This window comes from Buteo buteo, chromosome 7 (genome assembly GCF_964188355.1).
Source record: "Buteo buteo chromosome 7, bButBut1.hap1.1, whole genome shotgun sequence".
Classification (NCBI taxonomy): domain Eukaryota; kingdom Metazoa; phylum Chordata; class Aves; order Accipitriformes; family Accipitridae; genus Buteo; species Buteo buteo.
In genome coordinates, this window is record NC_134177.1 from 41916453 (window position 1) to 41933905 (window position 17453).

A 17453-nucleotide genomic window follows, 5' to 3' on the forward strand; every position below is an offset into this window, starting at 1 on the left:
ACACAGGCAGTTTGCCCTGCCCCTGCCTCTCCCCAGGGCAGCATCTGCCTTTGTCCCAGGGCTGGAAAAGCTTCTATTGTCCCATTCCAAAGAGCCCTTGTATGGCATTTGAGGAGCCTCTGGGGAGGGATGAGGCCCCAGTTCCACCCAGCGCAACCCTCGCTGCCATTGCTGGGGGCTAGAGAAGGAGTCAGTGCTGGCGTGGGAGCACTGGGAAAAGGCAGCGGGTTAAGCGGAGGAGAGAGCTGGGGTGGTGTGATTTATTAACTGGTCCTCCAGAGAAATACAACGCTGGGGAGCTGGACCTCAACCCCTCTGCAGCAGGGGAGATAAAATCAGGGCTCTGCCCTGTGCCAGCATGGGGACAGGAGCTATGTCCCCAGCCAGAGCAGCAACTCGCTGTCCCCAAAGCCAGGAAGATGACATGAGCCGGTGGGAGCGGTGAGGAACCGCTCAAACCCACTCGCTACCCACCTGGCTCCGGGTGCTTCCCCTCCCACAGCCCCACAAGCGGGATCAGCCCCAGGATCGCCCCTGGATCCCGCGCCCGGTGCGATCCTTTCTCCCCCACGAAGACGGGGCCGAGGCTGCACCATCTGCTCGAGTGACCAACTTTATTACACAGCCAAGACCTGCGAGGGGGGAGTCAGGGCCGCAGCTCTCATGCAGGCTCTGCCTCAGCTTTGCTTTTCAGCCTCTTCTTTCTGTTTCTCTCCTTCCTCCTCTTCTTCCCGCTGGTGGTGGGGACCGAGGATGGGGTGGCCGGCGCTGGGTCCCTGCCCAAGCCCTCCCAGGCCGGGGCATCGCTCAGGATGGCGTTGGCCGCTTCCCCCAAGTCCGGCAGCGGGGCCCAGGGGTCCTGCCCCACAGTGGGATGAGCGGGGGCAGCGGCTGCAGGATGGCTCGGCTCCCTGTTTTTGGAAGGGCCTTTCTTTTTCAGACCTTTCCCCTTCTTTTTATCTTTCTTCTTCCCCTTCCTCTCTTTCTTGGCTGCTTTGGGGCGGGACAGCGGGCGGGCGGGCGCGTGATGCTCCACGGGGACGGCTCCTCCACCCGCGCTGCTCCACGGGGGGCTCAGAGGGACCCCCCGAGGCCTCGCTGCCCGGTCAATCAGCTCCCCGCCGAACTCATACAGCACCGGCTCCTTGGGCACCGCGACGGCCACCGTGTTGTACGCCTTGCACCTGCAGAGAGCGGGGTGAGGCGAGCCCCGGCGGGGCCGGGGAGGGGTGCCGGTCCCCGCGGCGGGGAGCACTCACCAGACGTAGAGGTAGGGCTCCACGCACTCCTCCTTGTAGGCGAACTCGAAGCAGGGCACCTGGATGACGTTGAAGAAGGCCTGGCCCACCACCCGCGAGGCCGTGTCGTTCACCCGCCGCAGGCACTCCTTCAACCTGCCGTGGGGCAGAGCTGGGGTGAGGAGGAGCCGGGGGGGGGGGCTGCCAGAGGGGCTGGGACCCCCCTCCCAGGACGTAGGGATGCTGCGGGGCACGGTCGGGTGCTGGGACGCTCACCTGCGGTCACAGTCGCAGTGGCTGATGGTGTGCCAGCGCAGGTTGCGGTACCCATAGCGGGCGGTGAAGGGGTGGATGACGTGCTGGCAGTGGTCGTGGTCCCGGCAGCACCGGTCCGTGTCCCGGTGTTCCCCTGCAGGGAAGACGCGGGGTGCAGGCAGGGCCCGCACGCGTGGGCTGGGGCTAGATGGGGTTGGGGTCGGGGCTGCACTGGGCTAAGATTGGGATCAGAGTTGGATCGGACTGAGACAGGACTGGGATCAGGCTGGGATGGGTAGGGGCTGGGACTGGACCGGCACTTGGGTGGGGACAAGGCTGGCCCTGGGATGGGGACTGGGGCTGCACCAGCACCACAGTGGGGATGAGACTGGGACTAGGCTGGGATCGGGATGGGGACCAGGACTGGAACAGGACCAAGAGAGGGACTAGGCTGGGATCAGCCCAGGGACTGGGAGTGAACCAGGTTGGAGCAGCAGTGGGATGGAGACCAGAATGGGAGCAGGATGGACCAGGGATCAGGCTGGGGACAGAGGGTGGATCAGAACTGGACCAGCATCAGGATGGGAACAATGTCGGGACCAGTGTGGGGACCAGGATGGGTCAGCTCTGTGATGGGGGGTAGACAGAGGCGAACTGGGACTGGACTGGCACTGGGGTGGAGACTGAACTGGGACAGACAGGGACTGAACTAGCATGGGGATGGGACGGGGAAGGGAAGGGGATGGAATGGGAAGGGAATGGGAAGGGAAGGGAAGGGAAAGGGATGGGAAGGGAAGGGAAGGGAAGGGAAAGGGATGGAATGGGAAGGGAAAGGGATGGAATGGGAAGGGAAGGGAAAGGGATGGAATGGGAAGGGAAAGGGATGGAATGGGAAGGGAAGGGAAGGGAAAGGGATGGAATGGGAAGGGAAGGGAAGGGAAGGGAAGGGAAGGGAAGGGAAGGGAAAGGATGAGATGGAATGGGAAGGGAAGGGACAGGTAGCAGCGGCCCCGCCGCCCTTACCCAGCTGCTCGTAGGCATCGGCGTTGCTGCCCGCTCCGCACCACAGCGTCCCGGGGTAGGTGAGCCCTCGGCGGGCGCGGGACCGTCCCGGCGGGGCCGCTCCGGGGCCGGCTGCCAGAAAGAGGAGGAGGAGGAGGAGGCGGCAGAGCAGCCCCGGGACTCCCATGGCACCGCCGGTCACGGCGGGGCTACCGCGGCACGGAGGGGCCCGGCGAGCCGGGCTGCCGTCAGCCGCTGCCCGGAGGGGTTACCCCTCCCGGTGGGGCCGGGCCCGGTTGCTGTGGCAGCCGGTGGGGTGATGTGCCGGGGGCCGGTAACGAGGCGGCCCCGAGGCTCCCGCCCCGTGACGTGCCGCCCCCGCCCCGGCACGGCCCCCGGCCCCCGGAGCGGCCCCCGACGGGGAGAACGATGCTCCCCGCCGCCCCGGGGCCCGGCCCACGGATGCTCCCCACGGTCCCGCCCCACCGTGGCTTTCACAGGGGCAAGCCCCCGGTGCTTCGTGCCCAGCCGGGGCTGGCAGCAAACCCCCCCCCCCCCTCCCCGGGCTGCTCCCAGCACGGCTGCCAGGGCTCGCCCCCCCCCCCCCCCCTCCTCGCCTTGGCCACGGAGCCCCTTGGCGATCCGGACCCGGATCTGGCACGCTGGGCGGCCGTGGGAGCCAACGCTCGGCGAGACAAGACGGTGCCCGGACACCCCAACGGGGACGTGGACCACCTCGGAATGGCCCCGCGCCCCCCGAGCCCCCGTGGCGGGGCTGCACCCTGAGCATCGCCCTGGTTCGCTGACCCTTGCACCCAAGGGGTGCCTCGGGCGCCGGGTCACCCGTGCTGGGGACACCCACGCGGGGTGCGAATGCCCCGGCCTCGGTGTTGCCCACCATGCAACCGCCCGGTTGGGACAGCAGAGCCCGGTGGGGGCACGTCGCTTGCCCACGGGCAAGGCTCCCGCCCTGGCACCGGCCCAGGGCCGAGCTGGCCGAGGGTGCTGGCGGGGGCCCAGCGCCACAGGGGCTGCCCCCGCTCAGCTGTCGCTGTCTGTGACGCTCCCCGTGACGGTCCCGCTCGCCTCAACCTCGCCGCCGGCACCCAGGTACGGAGCCGATTCGGGCGCGTTGGGCCCCCGGGGTGCCCGCGTGTGGGTGCGGATGGGGAGGGTGGGTGGCACCGAGTCATGGGGAGCCCTGTGGGGACTGGGAGGGGGGAGGTTCACCCCCATTTCATGCTCAGTGCTTGCGGCGCCGGCGGTCCCCACGCATGGACTTGTGCCACGTCCCCGCCACCCGGGAGAAGGGCTGGTACCTGGCGCTGATGGCCCCCAACGTCAAGGGTCCCAACTACGCCTGGCTGGACCCCTCCCGGCTCTACTGTCACCCGCAAGTACCCAGTGCCTGGGGGGGATGGCACCCGTAGGGGTCCCAGGGTGGGCTGCACCTCCACGGGGCTGCCAGGGCACCCGGCCATGCCCACGGGCACCAGCACATGGGCTGCGGGTGCCCACGGTGGGCTGCGGGCACCCAGCACCTCCGCTCTCTCTTCCCAGGGCTTGCAGGACTGCGTGGCCGACCTGCTGCAGCCCTTCCAGGGAGACCCCATTGACATGGTGGCCGGCATTGACGCCATGGGCTTCATCCTGGGTGAGCGGGGACGCGGGTGAGCGCTGGGTCCCCATCCCTCGTCCCTGTGGGCCTGACAATGCCGTGCCCACCCCCAAGGCGCTGCCGCCGCCGCCATACTGCAGAAAGGTTTCCTGGCCATCCGCAAAGCCGGGCACCTCTGCGTGCAGACGCTGACGCAGCCCTACACCGACTACTCGGGCCGAGAGAAGGTGATGGAGGTCCGCACCGACGCCATCTCGCCGGGTGAGCCAGTGGGTTGCTCCCGTCGCAGGGTCCGGCTGCTGGCACGGGTACCGGGCACTCAGCCGCAGCCTTTGTCCCCTCCCAGGTCTGCGCATCCTCCTCGTGGACCAGTGGGTTGAAACTGGGGGCACCATGCGAGCGGCCATCCAGCTGGTGGAGCGGCTGGGGGGGGTCGTGGCAGGTAGGAGGGGGTGGCCAGGGCACCCCGGGGGTGCACCCATGGGTGCAGCGGGACCACCATCCCCGTACCCCACGGTGGCCAACGCTGAGCCCCCTCCGTGTCCCCGCAGGCGTCGCTGCCATCTGCATCGAGGACAGCGAGGGCGGGCGGTGGATCCAGGAGCACTACAAGTGTGCCCACTGCGTCCCCCCCCGCCTGCAGCCCCGCTTCGACCGCCACCAGCTCGGCTGGGACTGACGGTGGGGCTGGCACCTCACGCGACCCCTGTATCCCCCCCGTGTCCCCCTTCAGGGCAGGGATGTCCAGGGCATCCACCGCCCGGTTTGGCTTTCACCGTACCCAAGATGGTAACCCCTCCTTGGTGGCAGCCATCCTCCCCTGGCTCCATCTTCTCGCCTGCCCAGGAGCCTGGGGGCCGTGCCCTGGAGCAGACCCCAACTTCTCCCCACCCCCCAGCTCCACACCTTCCTTAAAAAGCATAAAAAAGATTTTATTAAGACAAATGGGAGCCCGGGGGCATCTCCCACTGCGAGCAGTACCTGGGTTTGCATAGCTAAAGGAGCCACATGGGCACTCCTGCCCGCCCCAGCCGTGGGTGCCCGGGCAGGCGGGGGGCCGGGGGGAGCCGGGGGGCAGCAGGGACGGCTCCTCGGGGCCGGCCGGGGCCACCCTTCTTTGGTCCAGAGGTGTGAGCGTGGGGGTGGGCCAGGGGCTGCCCCCTCACTGGCAGCACTTGGGTTTCTTGCGGGGTGCCGACAGGTACAGGTCACTCTCGTTGCTGCTGATCCCTGGAGGGGCAGAGGGAGGGAAGGGGGGTGAGTGGGGGGGGGGCGGATAAGCGGGGGCACCCACGCAGGGCCGGCCGGGGGTACTCACGCACGGTGTCGCCGATCTTGCGGGCACTGCTGCGCTCCAGCTCGGCCAGCACGCTGCTCTCGAAGGTCAGTGCCGCCACGCGGAAGAAGAAATCCCGCACGTTCTCCCCTGCCCCGTGGGATGAGACCCCTTGAGTGTCCCCACACCTGGCTGGACACTGGGGTTCACATCCCCCCCCACCCAGCCGGGGACCCACCGGTGAGTGAGGAGACAGCCCAGTATTCCGCCTGCATCTCCTGGGCCACCTTGAGAGCATCCTTCTCCATCAGGCTGTACTGCGCCGGCGTCTGCCAACCGAGCCGGGGGGGGGTGGGTGGGTGATGGGGACGGCCCCGCCGAGCTGGGGCACAGGGAGCCCGTGGGAAGGGGGGGGACACTCACGCTCAGGTCCTTCTTGGAGCCCACCAAGAAGAGGATCACGTTGGATGGGTCGTTCTCCTTCAGGGCGTCAGCCAGCCACTGCCTGCGGGGGGGCCACTGTCACCAGCCGGTGGCCAAGCGCTACCCTCTTGCTCGCACGCCGCGGCGTTGCCAGCAGCCCGGCGCCCTCCTGCCTGGCTCTCACTTCTCCATCCAGCCCCACCGCCCCCCACACTCGTCTCCAGTCCCCCCTCGGCCCCTTGACCACGTGTCACCTACCGCGTGTGCTCCAGGGACGCCACGTCGTTGACATCGAAGACGATCACGATGGCTGGCGAGGGGGGAAGGAAGGGTGAGATGGGGACAGGGACAGCTGGTGTGGTGGGAGGCGGTGGGGACCTCACCTTGCGCTCCCCGGTAGTAGGTGGAGGCGATGCACTTGAAGCGTTCCTGGCCGGCCGTGTCCCACCTGGGGAGGGGTGTACGGGAGGTGAGGGGGGGCCGCAGGGGTGCGCAGGGAGGGGGCTGGCACCTACTCACAGCTGCAGGCTGAAGGGCACCCCCAGCACCTCAAAGCGCTCCATCTCGAAATCCACTCCGATGGTCGCCTTGTAGTTCTTGTCGAAAGTGTCTTTGCAAAAGCTGGGGGGAGGGAGGGGGGGGGGCTGTCAGCAGCCCCTGGCCCCCCAAAATCCCACCCATGGGGGGTCAGTGCCCCCCACCCTGGGGGGTGCTCAGCACCAGAGTCTGGCCGGAGTCGAGCTCAGCCCAAGGTGCTGCTGCCCTTTGGGGGGGGCGGGTGTCTCCCTGCCCCTCCCCCCCCAGACCCTCTTTGGGGTGGGGGACGTCCCGTTACCGGTTGATCAGGCAGGTCTTTCCCACCGAGAGGTCCCCCACCACGATGATCTTGGAGATCTTGAACCTGCAGGGCAGGGGGACGCACGGCCGCTCAGTGGCGTGGGGGGGTCCCCGCCTGCCTCCCCCCAGCCGGCCCCCCAGGCAGGCGGGTTCACGGGGTGGGGTGGAATCGCCCCGTAGCCCCCCGTGTCCGGCAGCACCCTGCAAACCCGGCTTTCCCACCCCGCCGTCAGCCACAGCCCAACCCGGACCCCCATGTCGTCCCCCCCCCCCGCGCCACATTCCTGCGCCGTGACGCAGGGCTCGGCACACGGGCAGCGCCGGCAGCCACGAGGCGCCTGTGCCGGGGACCCCCCACCCGGGGCTGGCGGGACCGTGGGCCCCTTGTCACCCCCCCCAACCCTGGATTGGGGACCCCAAATCACCCCGAACTCACCCCACGGTGCCCGTCCGTTGTTCCTGGCAGGCGCTGGCCACCGTGGGGTGGAAGGTGGAGCGGGCGTGCAGGGCGGCCTCCTTCCGAAAACACTGTTTGGGGGGGACAAAGGGCGACACCGCTGTGACCACGGGGCTCGGCGAGGCCACCCCCGGGCCGGTGCGTGTCCCCCCGCTGCTGCTCACCGAGGGCAGGTCGGCGATGACCCTGTCCCTGCGGACGGGAGCCAGAACGTTCATGGTCCCACGGGGCCGCCTGGGTGGGCCGGGTGGCCGGGGGGGGGGAGTGGGGACAAGCTGAGGGCCACCGCGAGGCCTGGGGACAGAAGGAGCAGGGAGCGGCGATGTCGCTGTGTCCCAGCTGTCCCCACGTCCTCATGCACAGCATCCCAGAATACGGCTGTCCCTGTGTCCCCAAGCGGGGCTGTCCCCTTATCCCGATTGTCTCCACGTCCCTGGGACGTGGCTGTCCCCATGTCCTGCCTGTCCCCACATCCCCAGGGATGGCTGTCCCCGTGTCCCAGCCACGTCAAGATCCCCGAGTGGGGCTGTCCCCACGCCCTGGGCTGCAGCTGTCCCCATGTTCCCAGCTGTCCCCATGTCCCAGCCATCCCCACATCCCGAGTGGGTCATCCCAGGGTACGGCTGTCCCCATGTCCCCAAGCGTGGCTTGTCCCCACACCCCGGGATACAGCTGTCCCCATGTCCCTGCACACCGGGGTACCACTGTCCCCCTGTCCCCAACTGTCCCCCACATCCCAAGCGTGGCATCCCACTGCACGCCCATCCCCGTATCCCACCGATCCCCGACTGTCGCTGTCCCCACGTCCCACCCGACCCCAGCTCCGTGACCGTCTCTGCGTCCCACCGGTCCCCGTGTCCCTCCCCGCTCCGTGTCCCCCCAAGCGTGTCCCCTCGACGCATTCCCGGTCCACGACCAAGCCCTCCCCACCCTGTCCTGGTCCCTTCCGCGGGAGAATGAGGTGTGTGTGTGTAGGGGGGGGGTCCCCGTTACCGCGAAACGCCCGGCTCCGGTAGCGGTGCTCGGCGCTGCACGCCCAGCCCCGGAGAAACCGGCGTCCTGGCCCCTCCCCCGCCCCGAAAGGGGCGGGGGAGGGGCCAGGACGCCGGTTTCTCCGGGGCTGGGCCACCGCGGTGCTGCCCAGGCGACGGGACCCCCGTAATCCCTCCCCACACCGGGGCTCGTCCCCGTTCTCCGCCGTCGGGGCGGCGGCGAGGGGGGGGGGGGGCTGTAGTCGACTCCGTAGTAGAACTACAACTCCCATGAGGCCCCGCGGGGCGGGGAGACGCCTGCGCATGCGCGAATGAGGCAGGCGGTGGGTAGTACTACGATTCCCGGCGGGCTCCTTGAAGTATCGCGAGAGTTGGGCGGGCGAGGGGAGCGCGGAGGGGGGGGCGGGAAGGTCTCGCGAGATTTGGGGCTATAAGCCCGTGCGGTGCGGGGCGGGAAGCCCCTTTCGGCTTCCGCCTGGCCAAGATGGCGCCCAAGGCGAAGAAGGAGGGTGAGGGCTGGGGGCGGCGGCGGGGTCTTAGGGGGTTTAGGGGGGGGTCGTGCTGAGGTATTTTCCGGGGTGCGGGTGTACGTGGAGCGGGGGGGAGCCGGGCTGAGGGAGGTGGTGGGGTGGTGGAGGGCTTCAGCCTGATGCTGGGCCGCGGGCACGTGGAGGGGGGGCGGGAGAGGCCTGCACCGGCGGGTGCAACCCCGTTATCTGAGGGAGGGTGGGCCGCGGTGTCGGTGCTGGGGCTCCTGGGGTTTGCAGGGGGTTGAGGGAGCTGGGGATGGAATGAGTGGTCTTGTCCGTTGGTGAGGTGGGAGACTGGTTTGTTGGGGGGGGGGGGGAACTTGAGCCCTGTTGGGCTTTTTGGGGTTGGTCTTGGTTGGATGAGGGAGTGTGGACCTCTTGGAGAGGGCCTGTTCATTGAGTTGTGTGACAGGGGAAGCCGTGGTCCGTTAGGACAGGCAGGGGAGCATATACTGGTCCTGCAGATACTGGCTGTGCTGACTGAGCTGTTGTCATAGCTGTGCCTCCGAAGACAGAGGCAAAGGCTAAGGCACTGAAGGCCAAGAAGGCTGTTCTGAAGGGGGTCCACAGTCACAAGAAGAAGAAGATCCGCACGTCGCCCACATTCCGCAGGCCCAAGACACTGCGACTGCGGCGGCAGCCCAAGTACCCCCGGAAGAGCGCCCCACGGAGAAACAAGTACGTGTGGGGTGTTGGGCCCTGCCCTGGTGCAGGTCCCAGGGTGAGACCTTGGCAGCATGCCGCCCTGGGAGCTGAGCCACACCTTGGTGTCAGAGGGCTGGGGGTGGTGGTGTTTGGGGTGCAGGTGATGATTTCAAGCGACCAAAGCCTGAGAGTTTGTGATTAGAACTTTTTTGGTAGCTGATGCACCCCAAAGAAAGCCCCTGAAGTGCAGAGACAGTGTCTGCCAGCCTTCTGTTAACCACAGGGTCTCTCTCCTGCAGGCTGGACCATTATGCCATTATCAAGTTCCCTTTGACCACAGAGTCTGCAATGAAGAAGATAGAGGATAACAATACTCTGGTTTTCATTGTTGATGTCAAGGCAAACAAGCACCAGATCAAACAGGCTGTCAAGAAGCTGTATGATATCGATGTGGCCAAGGTCAACACACTGATTAGGTGAGAAGAGGGGGAGAATAGGTCACTGGTGAGTGTGAGATGCTTCAAGAGCCCAGAGTGGCTTTTAGCAGAAAATGGGAACATGTGTGAGTTTCAGCAGTTGTGGGTGCTCTCAGGAGGTGTGGGATTAAGCTCCGTTGTGTTTTCAGTGTTAAAGTTTTGAGAAATGCAACTTGTGACTAAGTGCATCTTGGTGAAAGTGGGCAATGTTGGCGGATCAGGGGGTTGGCTTCACCAGGGAGCTCTTCTAACACCCAGGGAGTCTTGTGCAAATGATGTGAACATTCTTTACCACTGAGTAAAGTGATGTTTCCAAAGGAACCACTGATGCACATCAGTGTAGCGGGAATGTGGAACAGGTGGGAGGAGTTCTCTGTCTCTATTCTGATGCCTCCTGTTCCACTCTAGGCCTGATGGGGAGAAGAAGGCTTATGTCCGACTGGCTCCAGATTACGATGCGCTGGATGTAGCCAACAAGGTGAGAAATCTTTGAAACTTTGCAGCTCCTGTTAGCTGTCTTGTATCTCCTCCACCTGATTGTTCTTCCTGACATACAGGTGAGGTACTTGTACTTCAAGTACGGTGACACTTCTCTGGAGTGTCCTTGTTAGACAGGATCTGAGTGTTCAGAAGCAAGACCACCTTGTCTAGCAAAACACAGTTCTGCCTGGAAGATCCTGAGGTTAGGTGGGAAGAGTTACGGAGAGAGAATTGCTGCTGTTCTTCAACTCCTCCAGGCAGGGGCTCCACTCCACAGGAGTACAAGAGCTCCAGAGTATTAGCATGGAGAATGTGGAAACTGCCCTGCAGCTTCCAGGTTGACACAGCATTTGTCTTAACAGCATTCTTGGCCAGCACTGTTGGCAGGTGATTCGAACAGGCAAAGTGATGGCAGGGGCACCGCTGTGCTGCTGACCTGGGTGAAGGAGGGGTTTCTACCGTGCAGGTAGCTGTGTCACTGGAAGTGGCAGACAGTTTAGTCCTCGAGGTGGTTGAGGTAGGCAGGAGGCAGTGGTGGTACAAACTGGAGTAGGGGACCGTGGCTTAGCACAAGGGTCACTGTGGAATAAACATATAAAGCGGTTGTGTGAGGCTCTTGGGCAGGTCTGGGAGGAAGAAGCCTGTCCTCGGAGGACAGGAATCCTGGGGAGAAGCAGCCATGGGAACAATGTCTGTGGTGGAGGCTCTGCCTTTCTGCCACCATAACATCTGTTTTAACATGCTTTGCTTCTTTCCAGATTGGAATCATCTAAACTGCATCTACTGAGGACTGTACAGACAGGATAATAAACCCTGTGACACCACTGAGGGGCTCTTGTGTTTTGTGACAGCATAGCCTGTGTGAAAGAGAGCGCCCAGCAAACTTTTGGGGCTTCATTTCAGTAAAGGGGGTGGGTTCCTCCCTCCCTTCCTGGCACTAGGTGGGCAGAACTGACTGCTCTGTGAGAGGATTGCGTGGAGGGGCAGTGCTGTCCTGCTGATGGGGTCTTCTGGATCGCTGACCTCTGCTGTTGGTAAACATGAGGTGACACTCCCCCAAATCTCAAATATCTCTGTATTTACCCAAGACCTCTGGTAGCCTCTTGCATTTTCTTGCACCACGTACTTAGCATGTGTTTGTGATCTGTGTCCTACATAGCTTTCTTGTGGAGCATACTGCAGGCTGATGAGTACCCAGGAGGGAGGTAGTAACCGCAACAAAAACGTCTTAATGGTTCAGATCTGGCACGAGTGGAGTGTTGCACCATTTTCTGAGCATATCAGCTATTTGCTTATGCTGCAAGCTTCACTTGACGAAGCCCTCGAGCTAATCCAATAGCAGAGGCTTTGTGGTTGGTTTTTTTTCTGGTATGATCCCTACTCCCCACGCTGCAGCGTGTGAATCGCAGCCTGGTTTCCCCAACGTTGTTCCTGTTGCCTGTAACCTCACAGGGTTCATGGCCCTCATCAGGGCTGTTTCCAAAGTAGCTGCTGTTGCTGCCTCAGCAGTATTTTGCTTCCTCAAATTTGTGGATGAAACCAGCTTTTCAGAATGCTTTGAGAGTTGCAAGAGTGTGGAGCCCTGGGTGAGGAAGGAATAGAGATGAAGTACAGATAAGCCTTTAGGGCTGTTTGATCTTAAGTATGTAGTTACACTTGACTGAGATGGTGAAAGCTGTGACCAAATATTGATTGGGTAATTAAGCTCTTGGGCGGTGGGACACGGAGTTCCTTCGAGCCTCTTGCAGGGCTTGGCAGAGTCCCGGGGCGGTGGTTTGCACATATGTGAAGGATGGTGGTGGGCGAAAAGGGCGAGCTGTCCCAGTTGCTACTTTAGGGACTGGGGGGTAAGGATCTGTGCTGGGTTGTATAGCCCTTGGCTTGAGACTTCACCTCGTGCTCGCGGCTCCAGGTGCTGAGGAAGCGCAGCTGGATCTGCTAGGTACACCACAAGCTGCCTGGGATGGAAGAGTGATGTGGAGGGACTGGGGCAGCCTGCAGAGCAGCTGAATGTGTCTGCTGGGGAGGCTGGGGGGCTGTGGTGGTGGTGTGGGACAGGCCAGCTGCCATCACACCCTTGCCCCGTCTGAGGAGCGTGGCTCTGGGTATCACAAAGCCTGCATGCTTGCCTTTGTGCAGGCAGACCTTGGCAGCTGTCAATCGGCTTCTCAAAGATGGGGTTAGAATTGGGGGCTGCCTGGAAGCAACCCCCCTTCTTGCTGGGCCCTGTGGGATGTTCAGCTGGTAGGGGAGGCAAGAGATGCTCCCTCCCTGCTGTAAGGGATGAGAAATTGCCTGGAGAAACTGCTGCTTTCCTGGATGCTGGTCCCTCCTGGTCCTTGGGTGCTGTGCAGGGCTCTGCTGGCACCCTGGGCGCAGGGCAGAACCCAGGCTCTCACCCCTCGCCCTCCCCAAGCCCACATCAGGGGCTTGAAACTTGGAGAGCAAGGGCTGTTGGCAGGCTGTGCAGGGTCAGATAAGGCTGAACAACAGGCAGCCTTCCTCGCTGGTGGCAGGGCCCTGCTGCTGGGAATACGGTGGGGTGAGGACCTGGGACAGCCCTGCTCCCTCCTGGGGTCGGCTCTGATGTTCTGCTGGCCTGGGGGGTTGAGGGCACCAACCCAACCTCCTGCCCGTGGCCTGGGTGCAGCCTGGGGAGGGGACAAGCAGCAGCAGGGGCTCCGGGGGTCTGCCTGAGCTCTGTGCTGCCTTCTTAGCTGTAGTCACCCCAAGAAAGATCAGGGGGGGAAAGAAGTGCCCCTCTTGTAGCAAAGCCAGTATCGCTGCTGGGGTGAGGAGTGGGTACGCGCTGCAGCATGGAGACTGGGGAGGGATTTCACATCAGCATGACTTGCAGTCTGCCCTGACCCTGCCTCAACTTAGCCCGGTGGCTGCTGCCGTCTGGCACTTCGCTTCCCCGCGCTTGCCTCTCGCTCTGGGCTGGCAGCTGGCCTGACCCACAGCTGCCCCAGCCTGGCCAGTGCTGCACTGCTGGGAGATGCTCCAGCTGGAAGCCAGGAGGGGAACGGGGTGCTGGGCTCCCTGTTTTGGGAAGCTTTGTCATGCCCGGCCCTTTGATGCTGCTGTAAGGGCGGTGGGAGCGTGGGCTGGTCTGCCTGAGCCTGTGACCTGCTGGGGCAGAGCTGTGTCTGCTCTGTGCAGAGATACAAGGGGAAAGGTGCAGCGATCAGGGTGAGGGAAGACTAAGATTTGGGCTTGATTGTGTGGGGTATTTGCAGATGGAGTCGGTGCACAGAGGCCACAGGGCTTAAGCTGCAGTTGGGAAGATGCAAAGCTGTTGGGATGTGCTGCTGAGGGTAAGGCTGTGCCCTCCCGGGGCTCCTCGCAGCTCGGCGTGGGGCTGCTGAGCTCCGCTTTGAGCGAGGAGAGGGTGAGGTGGCGGGTTTGAAGCTGGTGTAGGTCCCTGCCCACGCAGCATCCCGAGTATCACATCTCCTCCGCTCTGGCTGCCAGGCTATTCCCAGCATGTACCCCCTGCACCTGCTGCTGCATCGGTGCATGCCGGGGAGCTCCGGAAAGATCCCGGCCCTGTGGGGTGTTTCCCGGCTCTCTGGAGGGAAGGTGATCCCCCACTGCTTCCACTTAATCACCAGCTTATTTCAACTGCAGCACCTGTCTCCGCCTGAGCTGGGCTGGCGGTGGGGTTGGTAGGACGGATCCTGCCCTGGAGCAGGGGCTGGGCAGGAGTCCCTCTAAGCCCCACTGCTTCTGCCAGTCCGGTGCTGTCACGTCAGCAGGATTTGCCTTCCCAATGCTCTGGTGCTCCACAGGACCGGCTGGGCCGGTTCTGGCCCTGCTCCCCTGGACAGCTGAACCCCCTTTCTCCTCCCACCGCTCTGGGGGGTGCTGCTGGAAGCAGCCTGGTCCTGCTGCTGCAGGAAAGGACCCGCGCTTGCAGGGGGGCTGGAGCTGCGCTGTGCTGGTGAGGACCGCTCCAGGGGGGATGCGACCATGCAGCAGTCTTCCAGGAAGAGCCCGTGGCCTCAGAGGACTTCTCCATGCCAGCTCCACTTCACGTGGCTGCAGGGTGAGTCATGCAGCCCAGCCAGGCTCCTCAGCCTGGGCCGGAGACAGGCAGGTCAGGGACTGCAGCAAGGGCTTGGTACCTTTCCTGGCATCCTTCCCCTGCTCCCTGCACAGCCCTGGGTCTCTGGAAGAGCAGATGAATAAGAAGGAGGGGAGGGACCCATCCGTGGGAGGGATGGGGCCTTGCAATTTCAGGCTCAGGACGGTGCAGCTGGGCTGGTAGGACCCAGCAGGCTTGAGTGCATCCCTGGAGGGTCCCTAGAACAAAGCAAGCGGCAGAAACATGCCCTCTCCCTCCCTGAGGACCACCAGCCCTCTGCTGGGAACGGGGCCACATCCTTTCCCATTGGCCCTGTCCCTGCCATCCTCTCCCTGACCCCGCTCTGCCCCACAGAAAAATCCAGCCCAGACGTGCTGCGGCAGCAGTAAACAGACCGATTTTAATGCACATAACACCCAACATCACCACGGGAGGGACTCGTCCCTTCCCTCGCAACCCTCTCAGGCCATCAGCTCCGAAACGCAGCCACCCCTGGCGCTCCGGCTGCCTGCACAGAAGCCGGCTTGGGCTGCTTCTCCATCAGCCGTGCCCCTGGCTTCGGCAGCGTCCCTATGGCTGGGCGAGGCTGTCGGGCTGGTCCAGCAGGGAAGCGCTTTTAGGCAGCAGAGCAGGTGAAGGCAGGGCCCGGGGCCAGGGAGCGAGCCCTAAGGCACATCAGAGCAGGTTTGGAGAGGCCAGGACCTCCAGGAGCTGGAGCCCGGGTCCTCCTCGGCACACGTGTCTCAGTCTATCAGAAACTTCTCACCATCCACGTCTCTCCTCGCAGAGCCCTTGTGCAGGGAGGGGAAAAAATCGGAGCGGAGGAGGCGGGAGAAGTACATGAGGATCATGGCGTCGAGCAGCAGGAGGTTGGCGGTGAGGAAGGCACCCTGGCCCTGCACCTCCACGTAGCGGAGGAAGTACCAGGTGAGGTAAGCCTGGGGCGCCAGGCGGAAGGCGAAGTACATCACCAGGTTGATGTACTTGTTGGCCTCGTAGAGCGCCGGGGAAGGCACGTTGCTCATCTTCAGCAGCATGCGGACGGTGAGGAAGATGTTGCTCACCTCCACCAGCAGCAGCAGCATTGCTGCCACCAGGAAACGGCCCGTGATGATGAGCGAGACGAAGGCAGAGATGGCCTGGGAGTGGGGGGGGGGATGGGACACGGCAGGGTCAGCTTTCCTCGCCCTGGGGGAGGCAAGTCCTTCCCCACCAAGGTTTGGGCATACACAGTGCTGTTCCCCCACCATCCAGAGATCCCAGCAGCCCCCCCAGGCACCTGAGCCAAGAGAAAACCAGTCTGGAGAGCCAGTTCCCCCGGGACCAGTTACACCTCCCCGCGCTGGGGAGCTGGGACCAGCCTCCAGCTCTTCCCTCGCCCGGCGCGGCAGCCTGTCTGGCTCCCGGCGCTCGGAGCCGACGCTGGCAGGCGTCCTGCCCTGCCGGGCACCCTTGCCTTGTTGATACGCAGCCTACCTGGCGGCCAGGGCGAGGTGGAGGGAAGGGCTCTGGCTTGCCCCACCGTAGCATGCGAAACCTGCATGGGCTGAGCCCTGGGGTGCGTGGTAGCCCCCCCATGCTGGCCCCTCGCCTCCCCGGGGCCGTACTCACCATGGCGTGGTGCACCAGGTACTCCCAAGACGAGCGGGACTGATGGTTGAAGATGATGTCAAGGCTGTCATGGATGAAGTAGCCTGTGGGATGAAGGAGAGCATTGAGGGGGTCTGGCTTGTGCACCGTCACCTGCTAGGGTAAGGGGGAGCAGCAAGGAGGAAGAGGGTGGCGTGACTGTGCTCCAGGCGTCGGAAACGCCTTCGCTCCAGTTGAGCGTGGGGAGACGGCCGGGCCCTGGCAGCCTGCAGGCTCCACGCTCGTGATTAAGGCAGGCGGCACAGAGAGTTGCCGGGGGCTCATCCCGGGCCAGCGTGCCAGGCGAGGCCGAAGAGGGAATGGGCAGAGCCCAGTGGAGTGGCCACGGCCATCGCCCTGCCTGGCTCCTTACCCGAGGAGAAGCAGACCAGCAGGTGCCCTGAGACGCTGTAGCCGTCCTGGATGTCGGAGAGCAGCTCCGGGGAATGCCAGAGGCTGGAAGCGAGGAGAGGAGGACGGGGGTCAGCCAGGGCGCTGGGACGGGGGACACGGGCACCCCGAGCATCCCGCCCCGTGCCTCCTCCTTCGGGGGGGGGGGGGCAGCGCTCGGGCTCGTCCTCCGGCGGAGTCCCGGAGCCCCGATTCCGGTTCTCAGGGTGTGCACCGTACCCCCCCCCGCCGTGCCCGGTACCTGAAGAGGGCCCATAGTCCGGCCAGCACGGAGTGTGCGAAAGAGACGAGGAGGTTCCGCCAGCGCCAAACGCGGCCGGGGCGGCTCCGTACGGCGGCTGGCCGGGGCAAAGCCAGGGCAGCCCGCCGCAGCACCCCGAAGAGAGCCACGCTGCCGCCCACCAGCGCCGCCGAGGGCGCCCGCCACCCCGGGCCCATCGCCCCCCCACCCCCCCGCCAGCTCCGGTGGCGCGGGGCGCACGGCGGCGCGGGGCGGGGCGGGGCGGAGGTGGCCACGCCTCCCTTTGCCTCGCTGACCACGCCTCCGGCTGACCACGCCTCCAAAGCGCGGGCCACGCCCCCGCGCTCTGGCCACGCCTCCCCGCAAGCGGCGCCTGTGCGAGGGCGGGCTGGTGCGTGGGTGCGCGGGGCGCCAGACGCGCGTGTGCGGGGCGCCGCGCGTGCCGCCGCCAGGCGTGCACGGAGCGCTGAGCGCGTTCCTGCTGAGCGCGTATTCCCGCGCGTATCCCCGCTGAGCGCCGCTTGTTGTGCGCGGGAGGCGTTACACGCGTGGGTGTCGGGTATCGCACACGGGCAGGGCGCTGCCCGTCCGCACTGGGCAGCAGAGGAAGGTGGGCGCAGCACGCCCGTGGCAGGCGTTGCACATCTACGCTGGGTCCCGCACATCTGTCCCAGTACTGCACAGCTGGCGTGGTGTCCCGGGCACCGTGTGCGTGTCCCCGGGCATGGCGTGGCCGTCCGGGAAAACCATGGTACCGTGGGAAAATAGTCACCAAACTGGCTGGGTGTGCGTCAGCCCCCACGAAGACATGGCGGGGGGGGGTCTGGGTGCCCCCTACTATCAGGATGGCAGCAGG

The 17453-nt window shown here is 64.7% G+C and overlaps 5 protein-coding genes and 2 non-coding genes across 9 annotated transcripts; 4 read left to right on the plus strand and 3 right to left on the minus strand.

Annotated features, from left to right (window-relative positions):
* Positions 1-602: 602 nt before the first annotated feature.
* PROCA1 (protein interacting with cyclin A1) lies at positions 603-2912 on the minus strand. Its single transcript, XM_075033357.1, has 4 exons — positions 2517-2912; positions 1515-1647; positions 1260-1394; positions 603-1184 (listed from the first exon to the last, which is right to left on the minus strand). The coding sequence occupies exons 1-4, from the start codon at positions 2680-2682 to the stop codon at positions 662-664; spliced, it is 957 nt and encodes a 318-aa protein (XP_074889458.1). The 5' UTR covers positions 2683-2912; the 3' UTR covers positions 603-661.
* A 228-nt stretch (positions 2913-3140) lies between these two features.
* Positions 3141-5058, plus strand: LOC142033093 (adenine phosphoribosyltransferase-like). 2 transcript variants are annotated; one of them, XM_075032709.1, is made up of 6 exons: positions 3141-3605; positions 3743-3892; positions 4056-4149; positions 4228-4374; positions 4460-4555; positions 4665-5058. In XM_075032709.1, the coding sequence occupies exons 1-6, from the start codon at positions 3369-3371 to the stop codon at positions 4790-4792; spliced, it is 852 nt and encodes a 283-aa protein (XP_074888810.1). In that variant the 5' UTR covers positions 3141-3368; the 3' UTR covers positions 4793-5058. The 2 variants fall into 2 exon arrangements, with proteins under 2 accessions (XP_074888810.1, XP_074888811.1); XM_075032710.1 differs by lacking the exon at positions 3743-3892 and having other exon boundaries at positions 3143-3605.
* Positions 5059-5169: 111 nt separating this feature from the next.
* On the minus strand, positions 5170-8177 carry RAB34 (RAB34, member RAS oncogene family). 2 transcript variants are annotated; one of them, XM_075032711.1, is made up of 11 exons: positions 8100-8177; positions 7271-7400; positions 7086-7177; positions 6648-6713; positions 6332-6433; positions 6196-6260; positions 6071-6122; positions 5813-5894; positions 5628-5718; positions 5432-5539; positions 5170-5343 (listed from the first exon to the last, which is right to left on the minus strand). In XM_075032711.1, exons 2-11 carry the CDS (start codon positions 7322-7324, stop codon positions 5276-5278), a joined length of 780 nt encoding a protein of 259 aa, XP_074888812.1. In that variant the 5' UTR covers positions 7325-7400; positions 8100-8177; the 3' UTR covers positions 5170-5275. The 2 variants fall into 2 exon arrangements, with proteins under 2 accessions (XP_074888812.1, XP_074888813.1); XM_075032712.1 differs by having other exon boundaries at positions 8037-8143.
* Positions 8178-8512: 335 nt separating this feature from the next.
* On the plus strand, positions 8513-11053 carry RPL23A (ribosomal protein L23a). Its single transcript, XM_075032714.1, has 5 exons — positions 8513-8607; positions 9126-9306; positions 9573-9749; positions 10158-10227; positions 10988-11053. Exons 1-5 carry the CDS (start codon positions 8583-8585, stop codon positions 11000-11002), a joined length of 468 nt encoding a protein of 155 aa, XP_074888815.1. The 5' UTR covers positions 8513-8582; the 3' UTR covers positions 11003-11053.
* Positions 9427-9499, plus strand: LOC142033442 (small nucleolar RNA Z17). The gene has a single exon (XR_012651159.1). It is a non-coding gene; the product is annotated as a small nucleolar RNA Z17 (small nucleolar RNA).
* LOC142033438 (small nucleolar RNA SNORD42) lies at positions 10016-10082 on the plus strand. The gene has a single exon (XR_012651155.1). It is a non-coding gene; the product is annotated as a small nucleolar RNA SNORD42 (small nucleolar RNA).
* A 3644-nt stretch (positions 11054-14697) lies between the features above and the next one.
* Positions 14698-16863, minus strand: TLCD1 (TLC domain containing 1). Its single transcript, XM_075032713.1, has 4 exons — positions 16598-16863; positions 16319-16401; positions 15928-16010; positions 14698-15455 (listed from the first exon to the last, which is right to left on the minus strand). Exons 1-4 carry the CDS (start codon positions 16792-16794, stop codon positions 15060-15062), a joined length of 759 nt encoding a protein of 252 aa, XP_074888814.1. The 5' UTR covers positions 16795-16863; the 3' UTR covers positions 14698-15059.
* Between the last annotated feature and the right edge of the window lie 590 nt (positions 16864-17453).

What these genes read in the sequence shown, in the direction of transcription:
- LOC142033093 (XM_075032709.1), top strand. Translation starts at nt 3,369, where the DNA reads ATGCCCCGGCCTCGGTGTTGCCCACCATGCAACCGCCCGGTTGGGACA. An exon ending in ACCTCGCCGCCGGCACCCAG is followed by an intron (nt 3,606 to 3,742) that starts GTACGGAGCCGA and finishes TTTCATGCTCAG; the next exon opens with TGCTTGCGGCGCCGGCGGTC. An exon ending in CACCGACGCCATCTCGCCGG is followed by an intron (nt 4,375 to 4,459) that starts GTGAGCCAGTGG and finishes GTCCCCTCCCAG; the next exon opens with GTCTGCGCATCCTCCTCGTG.
- RAB34 (XM_075032711.1), bottom strand. Translation starts at nt 7,324, where the DNA reads ATGAACGTTCTGGCTCCCGTCCGCAGGGACAGGGTCATCGCCGACCTG. An exon ending in CTACTACCGGGGAGCGCAAG is followed by an intron (nt 6,123 to 6,195) that starts GTGAGGTCCCCA and finishes CCCCCTCGCCAG; the next exon opens with CCATCGTGATCGTCTTCGAT. An exon ending in CAAGATCGGCGACACCGTGC is followed by an intron (nt 5,344 to 5,431) that starts GTGAGTACCCCC and finishes CTGCCCCTCCAG; the next exon opens with GGATCAGCAGCAACGAGAGT.
- PROCA1 (XM_075033357.1), bottom strand. Translation starts at nt 2,682, where the DNA reads ATGGGAGTCCCGGGGCTGCTCTGCCGCCTCCTCCTCCTCCTCCTCTTT. An exon ending in CGATGCCTACGAGCAGCTGG is followed by an intron (nt 1,648 to 2,516) that starts GTAAGGGCGGCG and finishes TCTTCCCTGCAG; the next exon opens with GGGAACACCGGGACACGGAC. An exon ending in GAGCCCTACCTCTACGTCTG is followed by an intron (nt 1,185 to 1,259) that starts GTGAGTGCTCCC and finishes CGCTCTCTGCAG; the next exon opens with GTGCAAGGCGTACAACACGG.
- RPL23A (XM_075032714.1), top strand. Translation starts at nt 8,583, where the DNA reads ATGGCGCCCAAGGCGAAGAAGGAGG. An exon ending in AGCGCCCCACGGAGAAACAA is followed by an intron (nt 9,307 to 9,572) that starts GTACGTGTGGGG and finishes TCTCTCCTGCAG; the next exon opens with GCTGGACCATTATGCCATTA. An exon ending in AAGGTCAACACACTGATTAG is followed by an intron (nt 9,750 to 10,157) that starts GTGAGAAGAGGG and finishes GTTCCACTCTAG; the next exon opens with GCCTGATGGGGAGAAGAAGG.
- TLCD1 (XM_075032713.1), bottom strand. Translation starts at nt 16,794, where the DNA reads ATGGGCCCGGGGTGGCGGGCGCCCTCGGCGGCGCTGGTGGGCGGCAGC. An exon ending in GGACTATGGGCCCTCTTCAG is followed by an intron (nt 16,402 to 16,597) that starts GTACCGGGCACG and finishes CCTCGCTTCCAG; the next exon opens with CCTCTGGCATTCCCCGGAGC. An exon ending in ACCTGGTGCACCACGCCATG is followed by an intron (nt 15,456 to 15,927) that starts GTGAGTACGGCC and finishes CCCCACTCCCAG; the next exon opens with GCCATCTCTGCCTTCGTCTC.